The 19,690-nt window shown below is 47.2% G+C and overlaps 1 protein-coding gene across 2 annotated transcripts in view; it reads right to left on the reverse strand.

Moving 5' to 3' along the window:
• Window positions 1-19,436, reverse strand: part of LOC135370298 (trypsin 5G1-like) — a 43,588-nt gene extending 24,152 nt beyond the window's left edge. The window contains exons 1-6 of one of the 2 annotated variants that reach the window (XM_064604010.1): window positions 19,320-19,436; window positions 18,870-18,908; window positions 10,946-11,028; window positions 10,773-10,864; window positions 3,012-3,265; window positions 1,716-2,096 (exon numbers count right to left, since the gene is read on the reverse strand). In XM_064604010.1, the coding sequence (XP_064460080.1) occupies window positions 1,716-2,096; window positions 3,012-3,265; window positions 10,773-10,864; window positions 10,946-11,028; window positions 18,870-18,908; window positions 19,320-19,374 (904 nt within the window). In that variant the 5' untranslated portion in view covers window positions 19,375-19,436. The remainder of the gene's footprint in view (window positions 1-1,715; window positions 2,097-3,011; window positions 3,266-10,772; window positions 10,865-10,945; window positions 11,029-18,869; window positions 18,909-19,319) is intronic. The other variant, XM_064604011.1, reaches the window with a different exon arrangement.
• Between the last annotated feature and the right edge of the window lie 254 nt (window positions 19,437-19,690).

Below are 19,690 nucleotides of genomic sequence, written 5' to 3' on the forward strand. Positions count from 1 at the left end.
CTTGAAACATAAACGTAAACGAAAATAGTTGAAGGTAATAATTTAGGGTCTGCAGGAGTTCCTTTGCTGAGTCATTCAAATAATTTTCTGAAATAAAGCTGAATGAAGCGAATTACTAAACGAAAATTAACTCAAGAAGTGAATCTAAAATGAACTGTCAGACAGGAGCATATAATAGCATATACTATATGCTTGCTGAACCATGCTTTCTCTGTTTCCTATATACTATATAGGAAACAGATCAAGCATGGTCCTTATACGCTTATGGTGACTTGCAAGTTGCAAGGGTCAGTAACATTCCTGAAAACCGTGTTGGCTGTTAAAGAAGCCATGTATGTTTGATTGAATAAAGCTTGTGCACAGATATCCCAAAGTCCCTAGAATAGAGTTCATATTATGCTATAGCGAGAAGTATTCAGCTTTGTGATGGCCTCAAAGCTTACAAAAAGAAAAACAGAAAGGAGACAACTAAGGGACCGGGGAGGAGGGGAGGCAGTACGGAAAAACTGAAACGGAAACGAACAACGACGCGCACTTTATCTCAATCACGGTGAGTGAGTAGTTTCACCGCCGGGAGCGATGTCATAACCCGTTCCTGGTGGTACTGTGGTGAAAGGGAATATTGAGTCGTCTCCCAGTGAGGACCGAAGTCCTAAAGTGTCCAGAAATTTCAGAAGTGCTCTAAAAGATTACTACAATGGTAATAACGAAAATTTGAAACAGACACAAATATGGGCCTGTAGCGGAGGCGGTAATGGAAACGAAAAATACTCCGTTACGATTTCCTGATTATCAATATAGTACTGCGTGCTGTGATGAACGTCACCTGAGTCTCCCAGTCAAAGCGGAACTAGTAGCGGCCACCACGCAACAACAAGGGAGACAGACACGCCATGCGTGCACATTCGGCCGGAGTGCACATGGCTGTCCTCTCAATTAGGGAGGGAAGACGCAGCTCGCGACGTTTGTATACAAGAATCAGACAAAATTAACTCGGAACTCACCCCAACTTATTTTGACAAAGTTACCTAAAACAGGAACGGGTTCCTCAAGAAGTTACTGGACCTCGAAAGCAACGGGTTCAGTTAAAAGTTACCGAAGGGTAACGTAGTTACAGCAACGGGTTGTCCCCAACACTGTCGACGCCAAGTTGCGGGATATGCAAAACTGGATACGATGTCCTCCTGTCGCATTCACGTAAACACGGTCAATTATATCGAGGACCACCGTGCATGAAAACCAACTGTGTATGCACGGTATTCATTTGTGTGGCATCCGTGGAGTCACCCTTCTCACGCTTCTGGACAGTCCGTGTATTGTTGCGACAGCCCCATGAAGAAAATTAGTTCAGGTAAGTTTCCACGCCGAGACTGGGAGGTGACACGGGTTCGAATCCGGTCACCGGCTGTGCTGTCTGAGGTTTTCCCTGGGTTTTCCGAAGACTTTCCAGACGAATGTCGGCACAGTTCCCCCTGAAGTCGTCCCAGGACGCATACTAACCCCCCTGTCCCCCATTCCTTCCTGCTGTCCTCTCTCCGTCTGTTCACGTCTCTACGCCGCTCATAGCCACAGTTGCTTCGCGGCGCTAACACGGTATTAAAAAAAGTTCAGGTAAGTACTTGTATCGCTGTTCTGTACACGAATGCCGACCTGCAGGTGTTGCCCATTCCACAATATGTTGCCCAGAAGGGTTACTTGATTATTTATTAACTTACCAGGTAGATTGGGCTTGCGCAGAGGTCTTGAAAAGCTCTCATTCAGTTTATGTCTGGTGTCGTCACCCTTTTTACAGAGCTCACCCTCCGTGGCGTTCCATACGAACGGGAGGTATTCGGATACCCTGGTGTAAATGGCAGGGAGACCCAAACGTCCGCAACCGATGCCCCATGACACTATGCCTACTTGTAGCCACTGACGAGTGATGGGCTCGTGGAACATAAGCGGCCCACCACTATCGCCTTGGCAAGTGTCCTGCTCGTTTCCGCCCGCGCACAAATTGGACTTGGGGACAACCGTGTCGCTCAGCTTTCGCCTGCATTCCTCGAGGTCTACCAAAGGAACGTTTGCCACCCTCAGGACGTCGCTTGGTTGGCTCACTGCACGTGAAAGAAAATAAGGGGCCAAGTTAGTGCGAGCTTCGCTGAGGAGTAAAAACAGATGTAACAGACGCGCTCAATTTGCTAGCTTGCTGTTGTAGCTAAGTTGTGTGTAATAGAAAATGTTATCTTCTCTCAAAGGAGTCTGCCTCAAAAACTGATCCTCATTATTTTGACGAGGAACGTAAGTGCTTCTTGGTTTAGCGAAGATATGTGAAACGGGTAGGCTTAGTTTGGCCAACTTGCTGGAGCAACACAGAACGAAGCCTCTTTCGTTAGTTTATCTCAGGCGAGAGCTATACATATATGCGGTATTGAGACCTGGTTTAGTCCAGGCTTTGGCTCCCGCTTGCGTTCCAGGCGATGCAGGCATGACTACCGTACGAATTTGGGATATCTCACATGAGGCTAACCTTGGTCCCAGTAACTGAGATCGACAACGCAGACATGAGAACGAGAACGACAGCGCTACGCCGTAGCAGAATGCACACGCTTTCCATTGCACCGATCGCCGCACCGACTATAGGCAGACCCACGCCGCAAGTCTCATGTAGACAAAGAATGTCCTGAGCAAGATATTTTCTCTCAATTCACCTCCGTCCTTGGCTTCAGCTAAGAGAGAGAAAAAAAAAACACACGCTTGAACTTGACCTTCAATAATCAGACGCTGATTTTTATCCGGTATCAGGTGTATGAAATGTGCGAAATTAAAAACAATGAAAGAGCTTTATTGAATGGTGTATAAATGCGGACACAACAAACATTCCGCGGCGCGGGTCTCGCGAGCGTTTCCAGAGACACTGGGCCCAAGTGAGTCGTGCCGAGAGCACGTAGCTGCGACGTCTGCTAATAAATACGAAAGCGTTCGACAACTTATGTTCACGTATTAACCGTTGTAAGGAAGACGAGACTTACCCTCGTTGACACGGCCCCATCCAATGGCAGTAAGCATTGTCCCATTTGTAAGGAATGGATACGGCCTAAGGTCGATACAAAGTGGTGAAACAAGGTCGTGGAACGTGACGGGCTCAACCAGCTCGAGCACAGCAATGTCGTGCTCATACGTAGAGCCAGGTCCACCGTACTTTGGGTGCCTCACACAGGAACGTACCGCTACGGCTGGTCCAGGAGTCGACATCCGATGACCACCAAGTAGGACACGGAGGCGCCTGTGCAGCAAACCAACATGGCTTGAATCGACAAGTTGATATGATGCACAATTTCAATGCTGCTATTGTTCAAGAAGTTGTGAAACAATTCTAAAAGATCCTGCAGGTGCTGGGTTATCGAGCGGATGGAGAGAATGAGCAGTCTGACAGCACTATAGAATTACAAATGTGTTTGTTGATTATTCTGCTTCAGCATATGACAGCGTAACCCCACGAACAACTAAAGCTGCTGGCGCCACTTGTCTTATGCATATTGATTATTGTGTTTGTTATTACTGAGAGTGACGTTGCTGCCGCGATCCGCCGACTTAAGCCGACGACCACGCCGGGGTCTGATGCTATCTCAGCCGTATTCTTCAAAGCTTACTGTGATATTTTTGCGCCTGTACTTACGTATATGTTAATCTTGTCGCTAAAGCTCACGGTTTTTTCTAGTCAATAGAAGTCACCTGTAATCCTTCCTGTTTACAAGCCAGCAAACAAACCAACTGTACAAAATTGCTGACCTATCAGCATATTGTGAAAAAATTGGAACCCTGGAAAGGGACAGAGGAGGGACGACACTACACGTTCAAGAACGTGTCGTGTCGTCCCTCCTGCAGGGTCCCTTTCTTGCAGGGAGAGCACGCTCTCCAACCTTGTGTCTCTTCTGTCTATAATTTTGTTGATTGTCAACACGTGAAAGTTTATGTTATTTATTTTGATATTTCCATAGCATCTGACCTAATAGATCACGATATTCTTTTGTCCAAACTGCGATCGCGTGGAGTCCCTGAACGTCTTATCCGCTTTCTTGAATCTCATTTACGGGAGGGCACTTCCTTTGTCTCAGAATCTTTTTCTAACGCTTTCATTCCTTCGTCAGGTATTCCGCAAGGGTCCAATCTTGGCCCGTTGCTCTTCAACATTTTCATTAATGGACCTGTATCATCTGTTAAACATTCAACGCTGACGACATCAAAACAATGCGAACTGTACCAGCACCTTTAGATTGTGTTCTCTTGCAAGATGACAGAACTAGTATACTTAATTGGCACGCGGAGAACCACCTCAAGGTAAACACGGCAAAAACCAAGATTGTGACATTTACCTGTAAAACAAATGTTACTACCTTTCAGTACATGTCTAGCGCTGAAATTTCCCGGTTCAGCACTGCCCGTGATATTGGTGTTACATTTGATGCCAAACTGACGTTCCATGTTGTCGCTGCAGTTCGTTCTTCTACTCTTTGGAGACTGGGTTATTTAACGTATTCGTGCAACGTTTTTGACACTCCCTCTGTTTTTCTTAAACTGTACAAAACATGCGTTTTACGAGAGTAAGAGTACTCATCCGTCGTGTGCACACTAAATTTTTTTACACCTATGTTAGCGTAAGAGGAGTGTATTTTGCAATATACACCCAGGTCACACCCATCTTACACCCCTTCGACGCTGATCCTCTCATAGATGGGTGTGAATTGAGTGCACATCTACATTGGTGTATGTGTTAAGAGTATAGTAAGGGTGTAACAAGGGTGCAATGGTTTAAAGGTGTTTTGCTTTATTGTAAAATGTTTAACATTGTTGTGGAATATGAATGGCGTCTGCACTGAGTCTTAATTTTCTCTTATACCAAAACCAGTAAGAAATACAAACGATATCTTGATGGTGAGTTGATACACCAAGCAATTCTTCCCTTCAATGTTTTCTGCGTATATAATCAAATGAAACTTAGACACCTCACGGTTCGTCTTAACTGGAATGGGAGCAGTGCTACCGAATTTGCAGACGCTCGCAAGGCAGGCAATGTATATAGTATCTGTTTTCTATTTGAAAGGAAATGCCTTTCTAAGTGAGCTTTTGGTTCGTCATCCATTTATGTGAAGTTTCAAATTGATCTCTAAATTTAATGGCTTATATATTTATCCATATATCAGACAGTATATTGGCCCGATATGACACCAGTTTGGAATTCCTATATTGGGAGAATGTTCATGATATGCATTTACTTTGGCTGATATGCATGATACAGTCACTATGGAAACAAAGCTGCACACGTTACGCCATTGCTTAAGGGTGTTGATTTACACAAAAAAAATATACCAGTCACAGTATCGTCCAATTACCAGTGTAGACCAACAACCCGGCGCTCACTCACTGCCGGCCCCGACATTCGAGCCTCGCGCTCAGCTGCCTGTCGCGGCAGTCGCGGCAGCCGACGCCAGGCACGCTTCAGCCGATGTCTCGGCGTCTCTCCAGGGCTCACACACCCTCACCCTCTCCTCCACTGGGGCTCTCACATCTTTGGCTCCAGCTTTGGCTCAGAGCTCTTGGCTCCAGCCAGGACCACCAGTTCGCCATCGCCTCACTCTCTTCCCCGCTCTTCTCGGACTAAAAGATCGTCAATGAAAAAATGCTAGGAAGCAAGCGAGCTGGTGAAGATGATGCATAATGTAAAAACCCCGAGACTAGGGAACACGAAGGGACAGACACAACACAGATGGACACACAGTCTTCGTGTTGTGCCTGTCCCTTCGTATTCCCTAGTCTCGGGGTTTTTACATTATGTAAAAGATCGTGATGACTCATCAGCTGTGATGCTTCGCCAACGTGTGCTGTGCCTACAACCTGTTCGACCGTGCATGTCAACCACGGTCGCCCTTGCTGCCCTCCTCTAGTGAAATCGGGGACATGTGCTTTATCACCGCTCCGCGTCTGAGGGGGGAGTGATGTAGCGGCCGGTGGACAACGACGAGGATGGACACGCGCTTGGAGCGCGCTTCTCAGTTCCAGCGGCGCGGCCATTGTGATAGTCCACCGTCATGGCCTCTCCGTGGCATACCATCATCGCCGCTGATGACTAATGTAGGGGAACACCACCTCCTCTACATAGCCAATCCAAATCGACACCTGGTGTTCACATCATTAGCCAGGAACACAACTTTTAATTAAAAAAAAGAGTCTTCAATGAAAATTCAAATTACACTGAGAAGCTAGGTGACTACAGCCCTTGCAATAGAAATCACAGTGTTGATAATTTCCCCAACTCTACATGCAAATATCCTAATGGAAGCCATGCAGATAAGTGTAAGTAATTCATTATTCTATGATCATACTACTTGGAACGGATCGCTCATTGAACCTACTCATTGAACGTGGTCTGAAATCCTGTCAGCGTTACGTTAAGGGCCCTTTGGTATGACAAATGAACCGTTTACAGACGACTGGCTACCACCATTAACCAGTGTTGAAACACTTGTTAATGGTGGTAACACTTACATCTCCTGTTGAACCAACATCTCCCTGATTATACGAAGAAGTTGGAGCTGTAAGAACAAGGGACATGAAGAACACACGTACACTGCTCCGTGTACGTGTGCTTTTGATGTCCTTTGTCCTTACGGCGCCAATTTCTTCGTATAGCTATGCACCAACCGGCCCACTCAGCCATTCTAATCTCCCTGACTGTCGCTCAGGTGATCAGGCCTAAATTCTACTTTTGTCTTCATTGTTTTGTTGAGTCTGTACAATTTACGTTGTAGTTGGTTGCTTAGAAAATAAATGAGTCTCGAACAAGGAATGTTAAGTACGGTGTGGCGTGCGCCGACATTTTGGAACGTTTTAGCTAGCGCTCCTGGGGGTGAAACTATTCTGCAGACCGACCAATGTGGTACCACTCGTGAGCATAGTTGTCAAGCGATGTAAAGCTATGAATAAAAAAAAAACAATCCCAAAACATGAATCCTTAAAAGATTTCCTTGCCATCCAAAGGTAGAAATTGCTTCTGAGCCTCTGCTTTAACATAAAGATACATGGGGAGTTGAACACCGTCTGAATTAAGCGGGTTCTCAGGTTGTCGAACCGAACCCGAACCCGAACCGAAAACCGTATCCGAACCGTTATTTTTGCCGGAACCGAACCCGAACCGAAATTTTCAGAACACTGCTGAACCCGAACCGGAGCAGAACCATAAAAAATAATAGCGGTAATCGGTTCGCAACAAAACGGTTCGGACATAGAAGTCAGCACGCGGTGATGCGGCGTCTACTCTTCAGAGACGAGGTGCCACGCGGACGAATGCAACAGGAATGGAGTAGGCCAGTTATGTAGCTCTACGCGACGAATATGTGATCAAATAAGCGCCCAATATTTCTTTTTACACGTGAGCAGTAAAAATTAAACAAGTCAGAAACATGAGAAGTGGAGAAGGAGCGTACGCAGAACGGTGCCTGTTTGATTGGTCGTGGTTTGAAAAGTAAATGTGGTTCTGCTTGTAGCGGCCGCAGGTCGGCGCCACCGGAAGATACGCGCCAAAAATAAACGCTGACGCGCGCTCACGGGCTCGAGTTCTTAGCGAGCCGGGCGCAGTCTGATTCTGTTGCCTCCTAAGCTGTGTGCAGTTGTGTCGTGATACATTGCCTTTGTGAGGTGGATTAACTAGTACACTGCTGTGAGCTCGGACAGAGTAAGGCTGGCAGGCTTATTTTCGACATGCTTCAGTACGGTTTCAGATCGATTCACGCTGCGAAGGCAGTGTGCCGGCAAGTACTGTCGTCTATCTTACGCTGTCCATCTTATTAGGCTTCCTTTAAGTTTATCTTGCTGGCACTGTGCTTGTGAAAAAGAGATTTTGGGAACAGAAAGTAGCGGGACAACACCGCTTCATCAGCGTGGACTCTATTCGCAATAAGTGTTCATCCATTTCTTATATCTCTCGCTAAAGAGCTACCTCACCGCTAAAGACGTCAATGCAGACAACAGCAGTAAGCTATTAGCCACGCATTTCCTGATAAAAGCAGTTTTATGGAACATATAAAACGGAAGCGTTGAACCGGTTCGCGAACCGGTTCGGGGCTGCAAACCGGTTTGCGAACCGGTTCGGTTTTTGGCGTGGCCGAACCGGAACTGAACCGGAACGAAATCAAAACAACGCGAACCCGAACCCGAACCGAACCCGTATTTTTTGCGGTTCGACACCCTGGTCCTAAATACATGAAAACATGGCAGGCTGAACAAATATGTGAAATGTGTTTGGATTTACCAAAGGCGTGAAAGGTCAACTGGAATTAACGCCTGTTTACTGTAACTTATTAAACTTACATTCCGAGCTCTCGACGAATACTGACGACATCTGTTGTGGAAGAAATGGCTCTGTGGGTCGGTACGTGCTTATAGTTTCAGAGAACGAAGGTAGTGTAAGTCCTAATTTTCCTGTTGGGTTCTTCGTTGATTAGACACCGTTGTCAGGTTCTTCTTCGGCTGGACAATTGCACAATTGGGTGCCGAAATCATCGTAGGAGTTCAGTATGCGATTAGCGGCATGAGCTTGTGTTTCGTTCTTGGACAAAACTGCCTCTTGCACTTCCGTCAACAAGTGTAAGGGGTACTGAAAGAATACAGTCTAACATTGAATATATATGAGAGCCTTGACAACGAACGTGCAGCTTTTTCTAGTGCTTGGATCCCATATGGGCTTTTCGAACATCTTTAACGAGGCAAATAGGACGTTGAACCTCGTATTTGCCCCAGTAAAAAAATTGTTCGGCATTTTTTCTCGCATTCAGGCATCACCACTCCCAACTCCCATTTGCATATCCGACCTTATTTCCGGCGTAAAAGAATGACAGTTGATGAGAGGGCACAGACGTAACTTGTGAAACCTGCCTTCGCTACGAAAAATCACACAATTGTGTTAATTACAAAGTGGAAGGGTTCGTGCAACACAAATAAGGTACCATGTAGACGTTCACTTAATGGTTGTGTTCACAAAACTGAAACCAATGGACCATTTTCCTGATATGTGGAGCCCTCTCGAGTGTACTCTGCTTAGGTCTGAAAAGAAATGCACGTGCAGGGGTGCCGCGGTTTCATTTTCGTGTCTTTCATTCATTTCTGACCACATGTGGGTTTCTTAGTCAGATGTAGATGATAAGCATTGCTCCGCTTTTATCCAATATCACTGAACTCATGTAAATATCTCATTGTCACACATTGTCACACTAGCTTGCTTGTTGTCGTCATCCTCTTCTCTCTCTTATCCTCGTCAATATCATCGCTCATACCTGTAGATAGATTTTAACTACCACACACTCTCTCTCACATCATCTTTCCCATAATCATCTCCGACACGCTCACCATGGTTTTGGCGCTCTATGGCCTTTGTTGCCTTTGTGCCATTAAACACATCAATCAATCAATCAATCATTCCAGCGGCCCTGCATCTGCTCGCTTTTTGAGTACCCACCTTAGTTTAAGAGCTCGATTTTTGCTATTTCTCTCTGCACGAAGTTAGAGTGTTCGTTTCATATATGCAACATGACGCTGGAGCCCGCCGTCCCATCACATGCAATAGGATTGTTGCAGCAAAGAAGGTGCCTGAATAATAGCTCCCAAGCTAGAGGGAGCTAGTGGTCAGGCACACTAGCAGCTAACTTTGCACAGCGCCATTTCGGGCCCAAGCAGCCACGGATCCGACAGTATGTTGTTTCATTGCCGGGTTTTGCATGGTGTTTTAAGCAGCATGGCGCAAAGGAAACCTGCAAAACCTGTACGAAATCCACAGAAAAAGAGGCGCATCTTGCCGATTGCGAACAACTCGAGACGATGTATTTGAGGGTGCCACCGACGTCTGCGAACTACCACGCGTTGCACATTTTGAGGCACTGACGCTGCTGCTCACCGAGGCCACCTGGCCCACAGAAAGAGGTCTATGCTTCACTGTTTTAAATAAAAAGAAGGGGAATAACAATGGGTGTCGTGTCTTCCCAGTGTGGCGACATGCTGCACGTGCCGCAGAGTAGGACTGCGGATAGCTTAGACAACCCGGGGTTCTTCCGACGTGGGCCGGGAATCTCACGACACACGGTGTTGGAAGCAATGTTTACCTCCCACACATTGCTGCCGTCCTCTGCCAGGAAAGAAGAGGAAGACTTTTGCACTTCTCCAGCATAGTGCAGCCATTCCACGTTAAAGCTGTTCGTTGTTCGTTCTATAGACCTTTTCCAACATGTTTGGTGCCAGGAATCACTCATTGATGGAAGGACGGCAGGAACGAGAAAGTGGTGAAAGATGGAAGTCAATGAAAAGGTTAGCCAGCTGTAGGACAGATGTAGCCAACACCGTCCTATACAGCTGGCTAACCTTTTCAGTGACTTCGATCTTCCATCATTAATTTCTTCGGCACTTTGAGGCTTTGCATGTATTTGTCCTTTCTATTTGTTCCAGCCTCAGAACGACATTTTCTCATGTTTCTCGTGAGAAAGTGGTGGTAGCATTCGTGTAGCAATAGTAATGGTTCCGCCTCTTTGGAGCCAGAACGACGGCGGCGCATGCGCTGTGTTTTGATGAAATTGGTTCATTGTGGCTAGCTTGTTTTCGAGCGATGAGGTAGAACATTGAGTACGGGGTATGTATATCGTAGCCTCCCCGTTAAATTGGCGCATGTGTAGGCGCTCTACAGACTGAGGCAGTTGCTAAAGAGGCAGTCACGAAGTAGAAAACACGTACTGGAGATAGGCCTTACTTACTCTAGGCAACAATGTGCTGCTGTCAATATGTGTTGTCTTCCGATGAGGGATCCCCCTCCAACCAATTTGTTATCGTCATCAATCAGGGCTACCTGCGCCATGCAATGTGTGATCAGGCTGCACACCTTCGACCTCTGTTTCAGCACTCATAAAGAGGCAATTTTGATCTCTACCATCCAGGGAAATCTGTGGGGCGGACTGGTCTCGTGCCCTCCAAGGATGCGAGAGCCTTCCACAGAGTTCTCCACACCGCAACCTGAAAGAAACACGCAGCAAGCAATACAGAGTCCCCAACACTGGAAATCCGTGTGCAGGAGAACATGCTGTTTTTGTGAAGACACTATAGCTGACCCAGTGGCGGATCCAGACCCTCATATTTAGGGGGAGGAATTCCTGTGTAAGCGTGTAGTTGGGGTGAAGGAAATTCAATGTATAAACTGAAGCTTTTTTTTTGGGGGGGGGGGGCGGGGGGCGATCGCCTAACCAGCCCTTGGATCCGGCAATGAGTCGACCAGTGGGAAACTAACCATAATTTTGCTTTGGCTGTAATAGTGATGACCTGCTTTGCAAATACAGTGCTCTCTAACATATACGTTAGCAGATTCTCACACACCGTCCAGTTTTTCGGTTTATGAGCCTTGGGTGCAAGCGGTTCCACATGCGACGCTCGGCGCTAATTGAATCAATCCGGTACCATAGCTGCCGTACAGCGTCCATATCACTTTGTTTTTTGTATTCTTATGTATGTCGTACCAATTTCACAAATTAATGACATTCCCGTGCCAAAGGCAAAGAATCTCTGCCAGGACACCAGGACCCTTGATAGCAGGCGAGCAGGAATGATAGTTTTTCAATGTCCATCATAATTTTTTTCCCCTTTCCGATTTCATGACTTTCCCACAGTGTGCCAGAGTGCCACCTGTACCACAGTGTTAGTAGGTTACACTCTTAAAAATGAACTTCACCGCATAGCACGCTCCTAGCCAACCATCATCTCGAATGATGTCGTTATCTGCCCTGATTTGTTGAAAACGGGAGGCGTACGCCTTTTCTGTGACAATTATGAACAGCATAAGTGTCACAAAAAAGGCGTACGCCTCCCGTTTTCAACTAATCAGGGCAGATAACGATGTCATTCGACATGATGGTTGGCTACGAGCGTGCTATGCGGTGAAGTTCTTTTTTAAGAGTGTCTAGTTTCGATTTTCAAGCGTTTCGTATTCATTGTCTCGTGGATACTGGAAGGTTGCACCAACCCAAGCCCTAAAGCATGGTTCACGCTAGTGCGTTCCGCTGCGTGCGGGCGCCTGCGTGCGTATGCGTGCGTTGTAAGCAATCCCTTCAGCTGTTTACATATCTGCGTCCCATTGCGTGCCTCACCAAACCGTAAGCCAATGAGCACCGAGCGGGATTTCCACTCCAGGGGTCGCCATGTTGAAAACAGTCTCGCAGAGAGAAACCTACTGCGCACGCTCACGCTCGGAAGGCGGCCTCGCGATTAGTTCTCCGCTTCCGGGCTGCTGCGTGCGTCGGAAAAAGTTGAGCTCCAGCGAACTCCTTGCGTTCTGCTGCGGGATTCCCACGGTAACCAGCGCCCGCACGCATCCGCACGCAGCAGAACGAACTTGTGTGAACCATGCTTAACATTTCCGAGTTCTACACTCTAAAAACAGAACTTCACCGCACATCACGCTGTGAGCCAACCATTGCCACGAATGATAGGGTTATCGCTTCTGGTTCGAAGAGAGAGGGGGGCGTACGCCTTTTTTGTGGCAGTTTGGATATATGAAAATTGCCATAAAAAGGCGTACGCCCCCGTCTCTCTTCTAAGCCAGAGCCAAGTTTTATCTGGACTTACATAGGAACATATTAGTTGTATTTCACTTTGCAATCCCTTTGCAGCACTAATAGGGGCACAGTGCTCTCGATTAGAGAAATAAGTCCCGAGCGAAAACAAAACCTGAATAGAGGGAGGACGAGTTTGGTCCCACATAACTAAATATATGACAAACCCCCCAGTGCTCGGGAAGCAGGGAATGACGCACGCCCAAGATGCACAGAGCTGAGAAAGAGTGTTCATCGAACTGAACATGGATTTAAAACGTCCGCACGAATGTCCTTTACCTTTCCCAACGTAAACGCGCTCCGAGGTACCATCTAGGAGCTATGTCGTCGGTACAACCTGACAATAGTGAGTTGATACCGTTGATAAAGTTATCGTCTCTATCGGAACCAATCGCACTCGTGCGTGACTCAGAATCTTATCCACTGATTGGTTCCGGTTGATACGGTGCGACGCTAGCCACGTTATCAACGATCTGCTAAAACTCTCTAATAAACCCCCGCATCTGACGCGGATAAGGCCAAAAGAAAAACGTCGAGTTAAAATATGACCGCCTGTGAACATTATCTCCAGGATAAGAAACTTTTACTACTTTAGCTGTTGCAGTCTTGCAAGGAGCATTCAAGCAGACACCTCCTGTTTATTTTATCAAGACTGCCTCCTTATATCAAAGTGCCCCCGTTTTTTTTTTTTTTTTTTGGGGGGGGGGGGGAGGGATGGGAACACAACCTTTGCATCCTTAAAATTTGGCACGCAGCTCTTGCAACCCGCCAACTGTTCAGCTAGTCTACTATACCCACTATTTGGAAATTTCGGTGTTCATTTAGCCTTACGATTACAAACTGGAGGTTAGCCTATATACTCTTTTCCATATTTGTAGGGAATTCCAAAAACCACCCCGACTTGACATTCAACGAACCTCCGTTAGTATTTTATTTTACAGTTCTCCCCTCTCTCCTTATTGACCTTAAAAACGAACGACTTAAGTGCCCCCGATTTACTAAAACTACATCAACCCCACATAGGCTTTTCTTCAAACGCTATATGTGCGGAATAACCCCGAAGAACTTCCTCTCCGCTTCCCCGTTGGCCACCCTATCGTTTGCTCAATTTCCTTATCAATTATAATGTTTGCCGTATTTCTCACAAGACCCGCTTTGTGGAGTGCGCCGTAGGCGTTGTGTACTATATTCCTTTTGCATGTGGTTTTTGCTACGTAGGACAGTCTGGTAGATGCTTAAACATTTGGCTCTTAGAGCATAAAAGGAACGCAGACAGCCTTTCAGGAAATTCGGAACTTGTTGAACACTTGAAAGAATGTCACAATTGTTTCTCGCTTTTCCAAGAGACAAGTGTATTGAAAAAGATGGGTGACCCGTTTGGGCGACTCTTAGCTGAGTACAAAGAGATTAAGTCACGGGGCAATTGCGTTAGTGTTCCCTCTGTTTCCCCCTTTCCACCCATCCGGAGGTTATTGGGAGTGTAGGTCTGTTCATTAAATGGGTTGCTGTGTTTGAGAACGTGTCGTGTTGTCTTTTTCTGTTCCGTGTCTCTGGTTTTTATCGTCGTTTTTACAATGTACCAGCTCGCCTGCACCCTTGCACTTCTACCATTCCTTGTCAACCTCTTAGTAACGTTAATGAAGTCCCTATGATACTTTTCATACTCTGCCGTTTGATCCTTTCTTGTTCCCGGAGCACTGGGGGTTTGTCTTATTTTAGTTACGTACAAAACCTGAGTCATTATATTCAACGCAGAGAGTTCCCGTATACACTTGCTCCACGGGGCGAATGTACAGCGACAGAGTGGCCAAATTCGCTCGACGTCGGACGCCCTTCGCGAGGTGTAAAAAATGTGAGCGTCCGCCGGCGATCTGCCAATGTTACACAGTGTTCACATAAACCCGTCATTTTTGTAACTATCCTCGAAAAATCGCTCTAACAAGCAGAAACAGTATAAAGTATGCACTTAGCAACAGCAGTAAGAAGTAGTGTGCACTAACAAGATGGCCCCGATCAAAGGGGGGCTAATAGTCGATACTATCTCCCACTCGAGACGGAAACATGGTCTGGTTCGCCATTGATGACTGATTCGTCGTCACGATGTATAGGGAAACCAAAAGGCACGGAGAAAAAAAAGAAAGAAAAGGAGAGCGTCAACGCACACACAGTGCCGTTTTCTGCGCCTCTCGGTTTCCCTAAATCAAAAGTAAGCGACCTGTGGCATGTTCCTTTCTATTTTTAATTTTTTGTGCCCATCAATAAGCGCACTGGTTTCGTCTGGAAAGAAAGGGTGTCACTATTGCTGTTAGGATATTTAATATAACCAAGTAAACTTGTGTAGTACAAGTTCAATACAGTTCCAATAATAATGTATCACAAACTAATTACACAAAATGCTTACACAACAGAAGTCACACTCTAAGACAAGCTAAAACAAGTGTAATATTGCTGTACAAGTCACTATTGCTGTACTAAAAGTTAACAATAATAATTGGGTGTTAACGTCGCGAGACAACTGAGATCATAAGCGACGCCACAGCGGTCGGTCTGTGGATTGCTTTTGCCCACCTGAAGGTTCTCCAACGTGCGATGAAAGCTCATCACATGGCACCCCGTATTTAACGTCCCTCGCGGAAGACGGCGTGTCTAAGCAACTCGTACCCTGTCACCAAGTTGCTGGCGTCCTCGGCAAGGTTCGAACCCGCGATCGCTGCACTAAGAGGCTCTGTCCAGTGTTTTGGCCCTGGCTTGGGCAAAGACAGCAGATATGTTACACGAGTCACCAAACACACTGCGAACTTTTTCAAATGACACACACACACATACATTGGATGGTGATGGGGTCGGCGATTCACCGCCGCTGAGGCGGTACACTGCCCTATTTCGAGTTGGAGGAGGATAAAGGGATGATGATGGGGCTTTGAAAAAGCCGTCGCAGGACCGGTGGAGCACAAGTACTCCGCCAGAAGACGAAGGCCCTGCGTCTGGTGGGCAGCGTTCGACGACGGACCGAGGATCTTCGCTAGGTTGAACGGCCGCTTGTCAGTGCGTTGCATAGAGAGTTCCATAAGGGCACGCTCGTGGTAGTATTGCCCACAAGCCAGGATGGCGTGGCTGAGGTCGCCGTGCACTCCACAAATGAAGCAGAGGGAAGACGAGGTGGAGCCGAGACGGTGTTGAAAGGCAGGTGTAAAGGCAACGTTGAGCCTCATGCAGTGGAAGAGAGCAGTTAAGGGGAGCGGTAGTCGCGGAGGAAGGACGAGAGAAAGCGTGGGGTCTACATCAGAGAGAAGGGAGTGAGCTATGTCGTGTTCCCACTGAGCCTGCATCTTGGGACCGGTGAGTGTCGAGAGGAGGTGTCTTCGGACGACATCATTATCGGGGAAAAAGCGGCGTGGTGATGGGCGTTCAATGCCGCTCTGTCTGCTTCTTCGTTGTCGCTGATACCGACATGTCCGGGGATCCACTGCAATACTACAGTGTGCCCTGCAATGATCGCCTTCTTGTAAGCTTGCAGGATGTCAAAGACAACAGGACCGAGGAGTCCACGTATCCCCAAGTTGGCCACACACTGGAGCGCGGGTCTTGAGTCTGTAAAGACGACCCAGGACTGAGCTGGACTGGCTGATATTTTTTGCATAGCAAATAGAATGGCGTAAAGCTCGGCACACGTACACGATGTTCTGTGAGAAAGACGGTGACCACAGGAGACTGACTGAGATGGAATGACAAATGCCGAGGACGATCCACCCCGAGTAGATGACCCGTCAGTGAAAACTGCCGTTGACGCCGTGTAGTTGTCGTTCATCATGCCCAGGGTAAGCTGCTTGGCGACACACGGGGCTGTATCCCTTTTCCTTCCATGCAGGCCAGGAACAGTTAGGTGGGTGACTGGGCTTGACAGAGACCATGGAGGGGCACTGGGAGCCACTGTCTTCACTACCCAACGCGGGACGCTAGGCTTCAGCTGAATCATCACCGAGCGGACCTTGCAGTGCTTGCGCCTCAAGATCTTCGATATGAGCGGGTGCCGCCGATGATGGGATAAAAGGCGGAGGATATGTCGGCAGGTCTCACCGTGGCGAAGAACCTCCAGCGGGGTGTCCCTCACTTCAGCAATAACTGCTCGGGTCTCTGCTGCTCGGGGGACGCCGAGGCACACACGAAGGCTTCGCGCCACGAGGCACTGCAGCTTATGATCTGAAGATGTCGGCAGGCCATTAAGCACCGGCAAAACCAGCGGCATGGCCGAGTGGGCTAAGGCGTCCGCTCGTTGGTGGTAACCAAGGTCGTGCTGTAGACTGGGAGGTGGTGGGATCGAATCCTACCGCCGGCTGTGCTGTCTGAGGTTTTCCCTGGGTTTTCCGAAGACTTTCCAGACGAATGTCGGCACAGTTCCCCCTGAAGTCGGCCCAGGACGCATACTAACCCCCTGTCCCCCACTCCTTCCTGCTATCCTCTCTCCGTCTGTCCACATCTGTACGTCGCTCATAGCCACAGTTGCTTCGCGGCGCTAACACCCAATTAAAAAAAAAAAGCACCGGCAAACTATACGCGAGCGACCCTCGAGCCAAAGCCCTGTGGTCGGCCAACAGAGAGCTCGTGTCACTGCCCCATCTCATGCCTGTCAAGCGACGGATCACTGCAATCCAACGGTGGATCTTGATCTCCAAGCTTGCAATATGCCTCCGCCAAGAGAGCCTAGCATCAACAGTGAGACCGAGGAACCTAGTGACAGTCGCATCCGTTCATATTGATTTCGAAACTATACTATAATTGTATTCCCCGTGGAAGACTGAACACAGTGTCGAAAATCGCACGCGCAATAGTGGCGTTGTTTGACTGTTTGACTGAGTGTAGCTTGCCTGTAGTTCGACGGAATACGTGACAAGAGCAGACGGCGGATGTCGAGGTTACGCCTGGAGTTTCTCTCTGGAAAACCAGGAATACCTTCCCCCCCCCCCCCCTAAGAACCAACGAGGACACGACCTTGAGGAAAGGAATGCCGTGGCCGTGCGGGCGTTTCATAGAGTTACGGGGCATGTTGACGGGGCATCTCCCCCCCTGTACCGCGCTCTTTAAATTCGTTTGTTTAATATTTGACCACTTTTCTAGCAAAAAAAAAAAGTAGCCAGGTGGATTATCTCGCATTACCGAACATGGTGGTGTCACAGACGGTTTAAAGTAGCACAGAAGTTATTTTTAACGCCCTATTTTCTTTCTGCAAAACGGTTCGTGGGCCAATAAACAGCACCGTGAGAAGTAATTCATCCCGCAGGACCATAATTATCGCAGAAATTGAATTTGAAGTACGCTCTTCAGAAAGCGCCCGTGCCCAATGATGGTGGAGGGCAGTACCAGCCTGCGAACTTGCTGACGCTACAGTGTCCGGGCTCGCTGGTTGGATCAGAGTATCGTCTGCTAGTCAGCTGTTTAGGGCTCTGGAACTAGCTCGCCTGGCTCAATGGTTAGCGTGCTGGCCATGTCACGTGGAGACTTGGAGGTACCCCGGTTCGAATCCCGGTATCGGCTGTGCTGTCTGTATCTCTTGGGTTCACAGTTCCGTTAGAAGTCGGCCCAGGGCGCATATTCCCCCAGGGCGTCAGTCGTGACATTGCCCACCTATGTGAGGCCGTACTGCCAACACCACCATGAGGACTCTGAAGCATTGCCCACATGGAAACGCCCGGGTGACAATGAGATCCTTCATGCCCATGGTCACATTCCCACCCACTTTTGTAGCCGACTACAAAAGAAAAGAGCCCACACGCACAAAAACACAGAGACAGGCACTGACCTCGACTGACAGCGACATCGGAAAAATTAACTATTTTTCCGATTGGATAGCTCCTGAATATCCCTGTCAATTATCATTAATTTGAGTAAATTAGACACGCTCTTCACATTGGTGGGGTAAAAATGTGAACTTTACTTGGCAAATTTCCGACTTGAGCTAGCAAGAATTTACATAATTAAACTTACGTTACACGACATTCACATCAGGAGGTGGCAAAAACCCAGTAAGAACAAATGCCGTTGACCGCATGACTCTAGGTGGTGTAGTTTTTTAAATTATATTTCAATGACACGTTTTCTGGGACAGCCTGTATAGAAACAGTTTCACCATTGCACAGTTACATGTGTGCAAATAGCAATTGTCGTCTTTCATTGCGTAACATTATACTGTAGTCTACAGGAACTAGCTATATTTGCGAGTCGTACACACCAGAGACCAATTTGAAGCGTACTTACTGCAGTTTGTCTGAACGGTGGGGCCTATATCTGATGCCTCTGAAACGTAATTTTAAACGTATATCACAAATGCACCTTTATGTGGGCTCTTTGCGCTACGAAGCTCCCAATTTGAGTTTCAGATTCTCTCTATGTACGTTTGACGAACTTCAATTTCAATGAGACGTAATTATTTCAGACTGGAACACAAAAAGTGAAAAACGCAACAAAATCGACAGCTCCTTTTGCTAGAATTTTTTTAGCAGAATAATGATATCGGAATCTACAATTTGCACTTGCCCGTAGAATCAACAATTTGCGAAAATGCTTCCCTTTCTGTAGATACAATGCACTTATAATGTGGGCTGGTGACTGAGGTCAACTTTTGTAGTATTAATAATGGAGAGAAGGTCGCCTAGCATTGTACCGACTTACATTCAGAGCAAGCACAGGGCAGTAAAAATACGGTACCTGCTAGCAGAAGAAACAGCAAATATTGGTACAGTACACAGGCGAGGACGAACATGCTTAGGAAACGATTGCTTTGGACTGCACAAGACGATGCTCTCTAGTAACTTGCAGGAAGCAGAATGAACGCAAGTCACATAGCAGATGTTTAGCGAGCATGACCGCAATATAAGATAAAACAAACGGGTAGCCGGCAAAATGCGAGTGAATGCCTAGCGATAGACAAACGAATATTAAGCCATATATGCAGCGCGCTCATATAAAGTAGCTGAATGCACAAAACGTTTTCACAGCTGGGACGAGAATCCGTTGCATCCTTTGGTCGCATTTGGCAAAAAAAAAAAGAAAGCGTTCGCAGATAGAATTTTTGGTCA

This window comes from Ornithodoros turicata, chromosome 10, assembly GCF_037126465.1.
Source record: "Ornithodoros turicata isolate Travis chromosome 10, ASM3712646v1, whole genome shotgun sequence".
NCBI classification, from domain to species: domain Eukaryota; kingdom Metazoa; phylum Arthropoda; class Arachnida; order Ixodida; family Argasidae; genus Ornithodoros; species Ornithodoros turicata.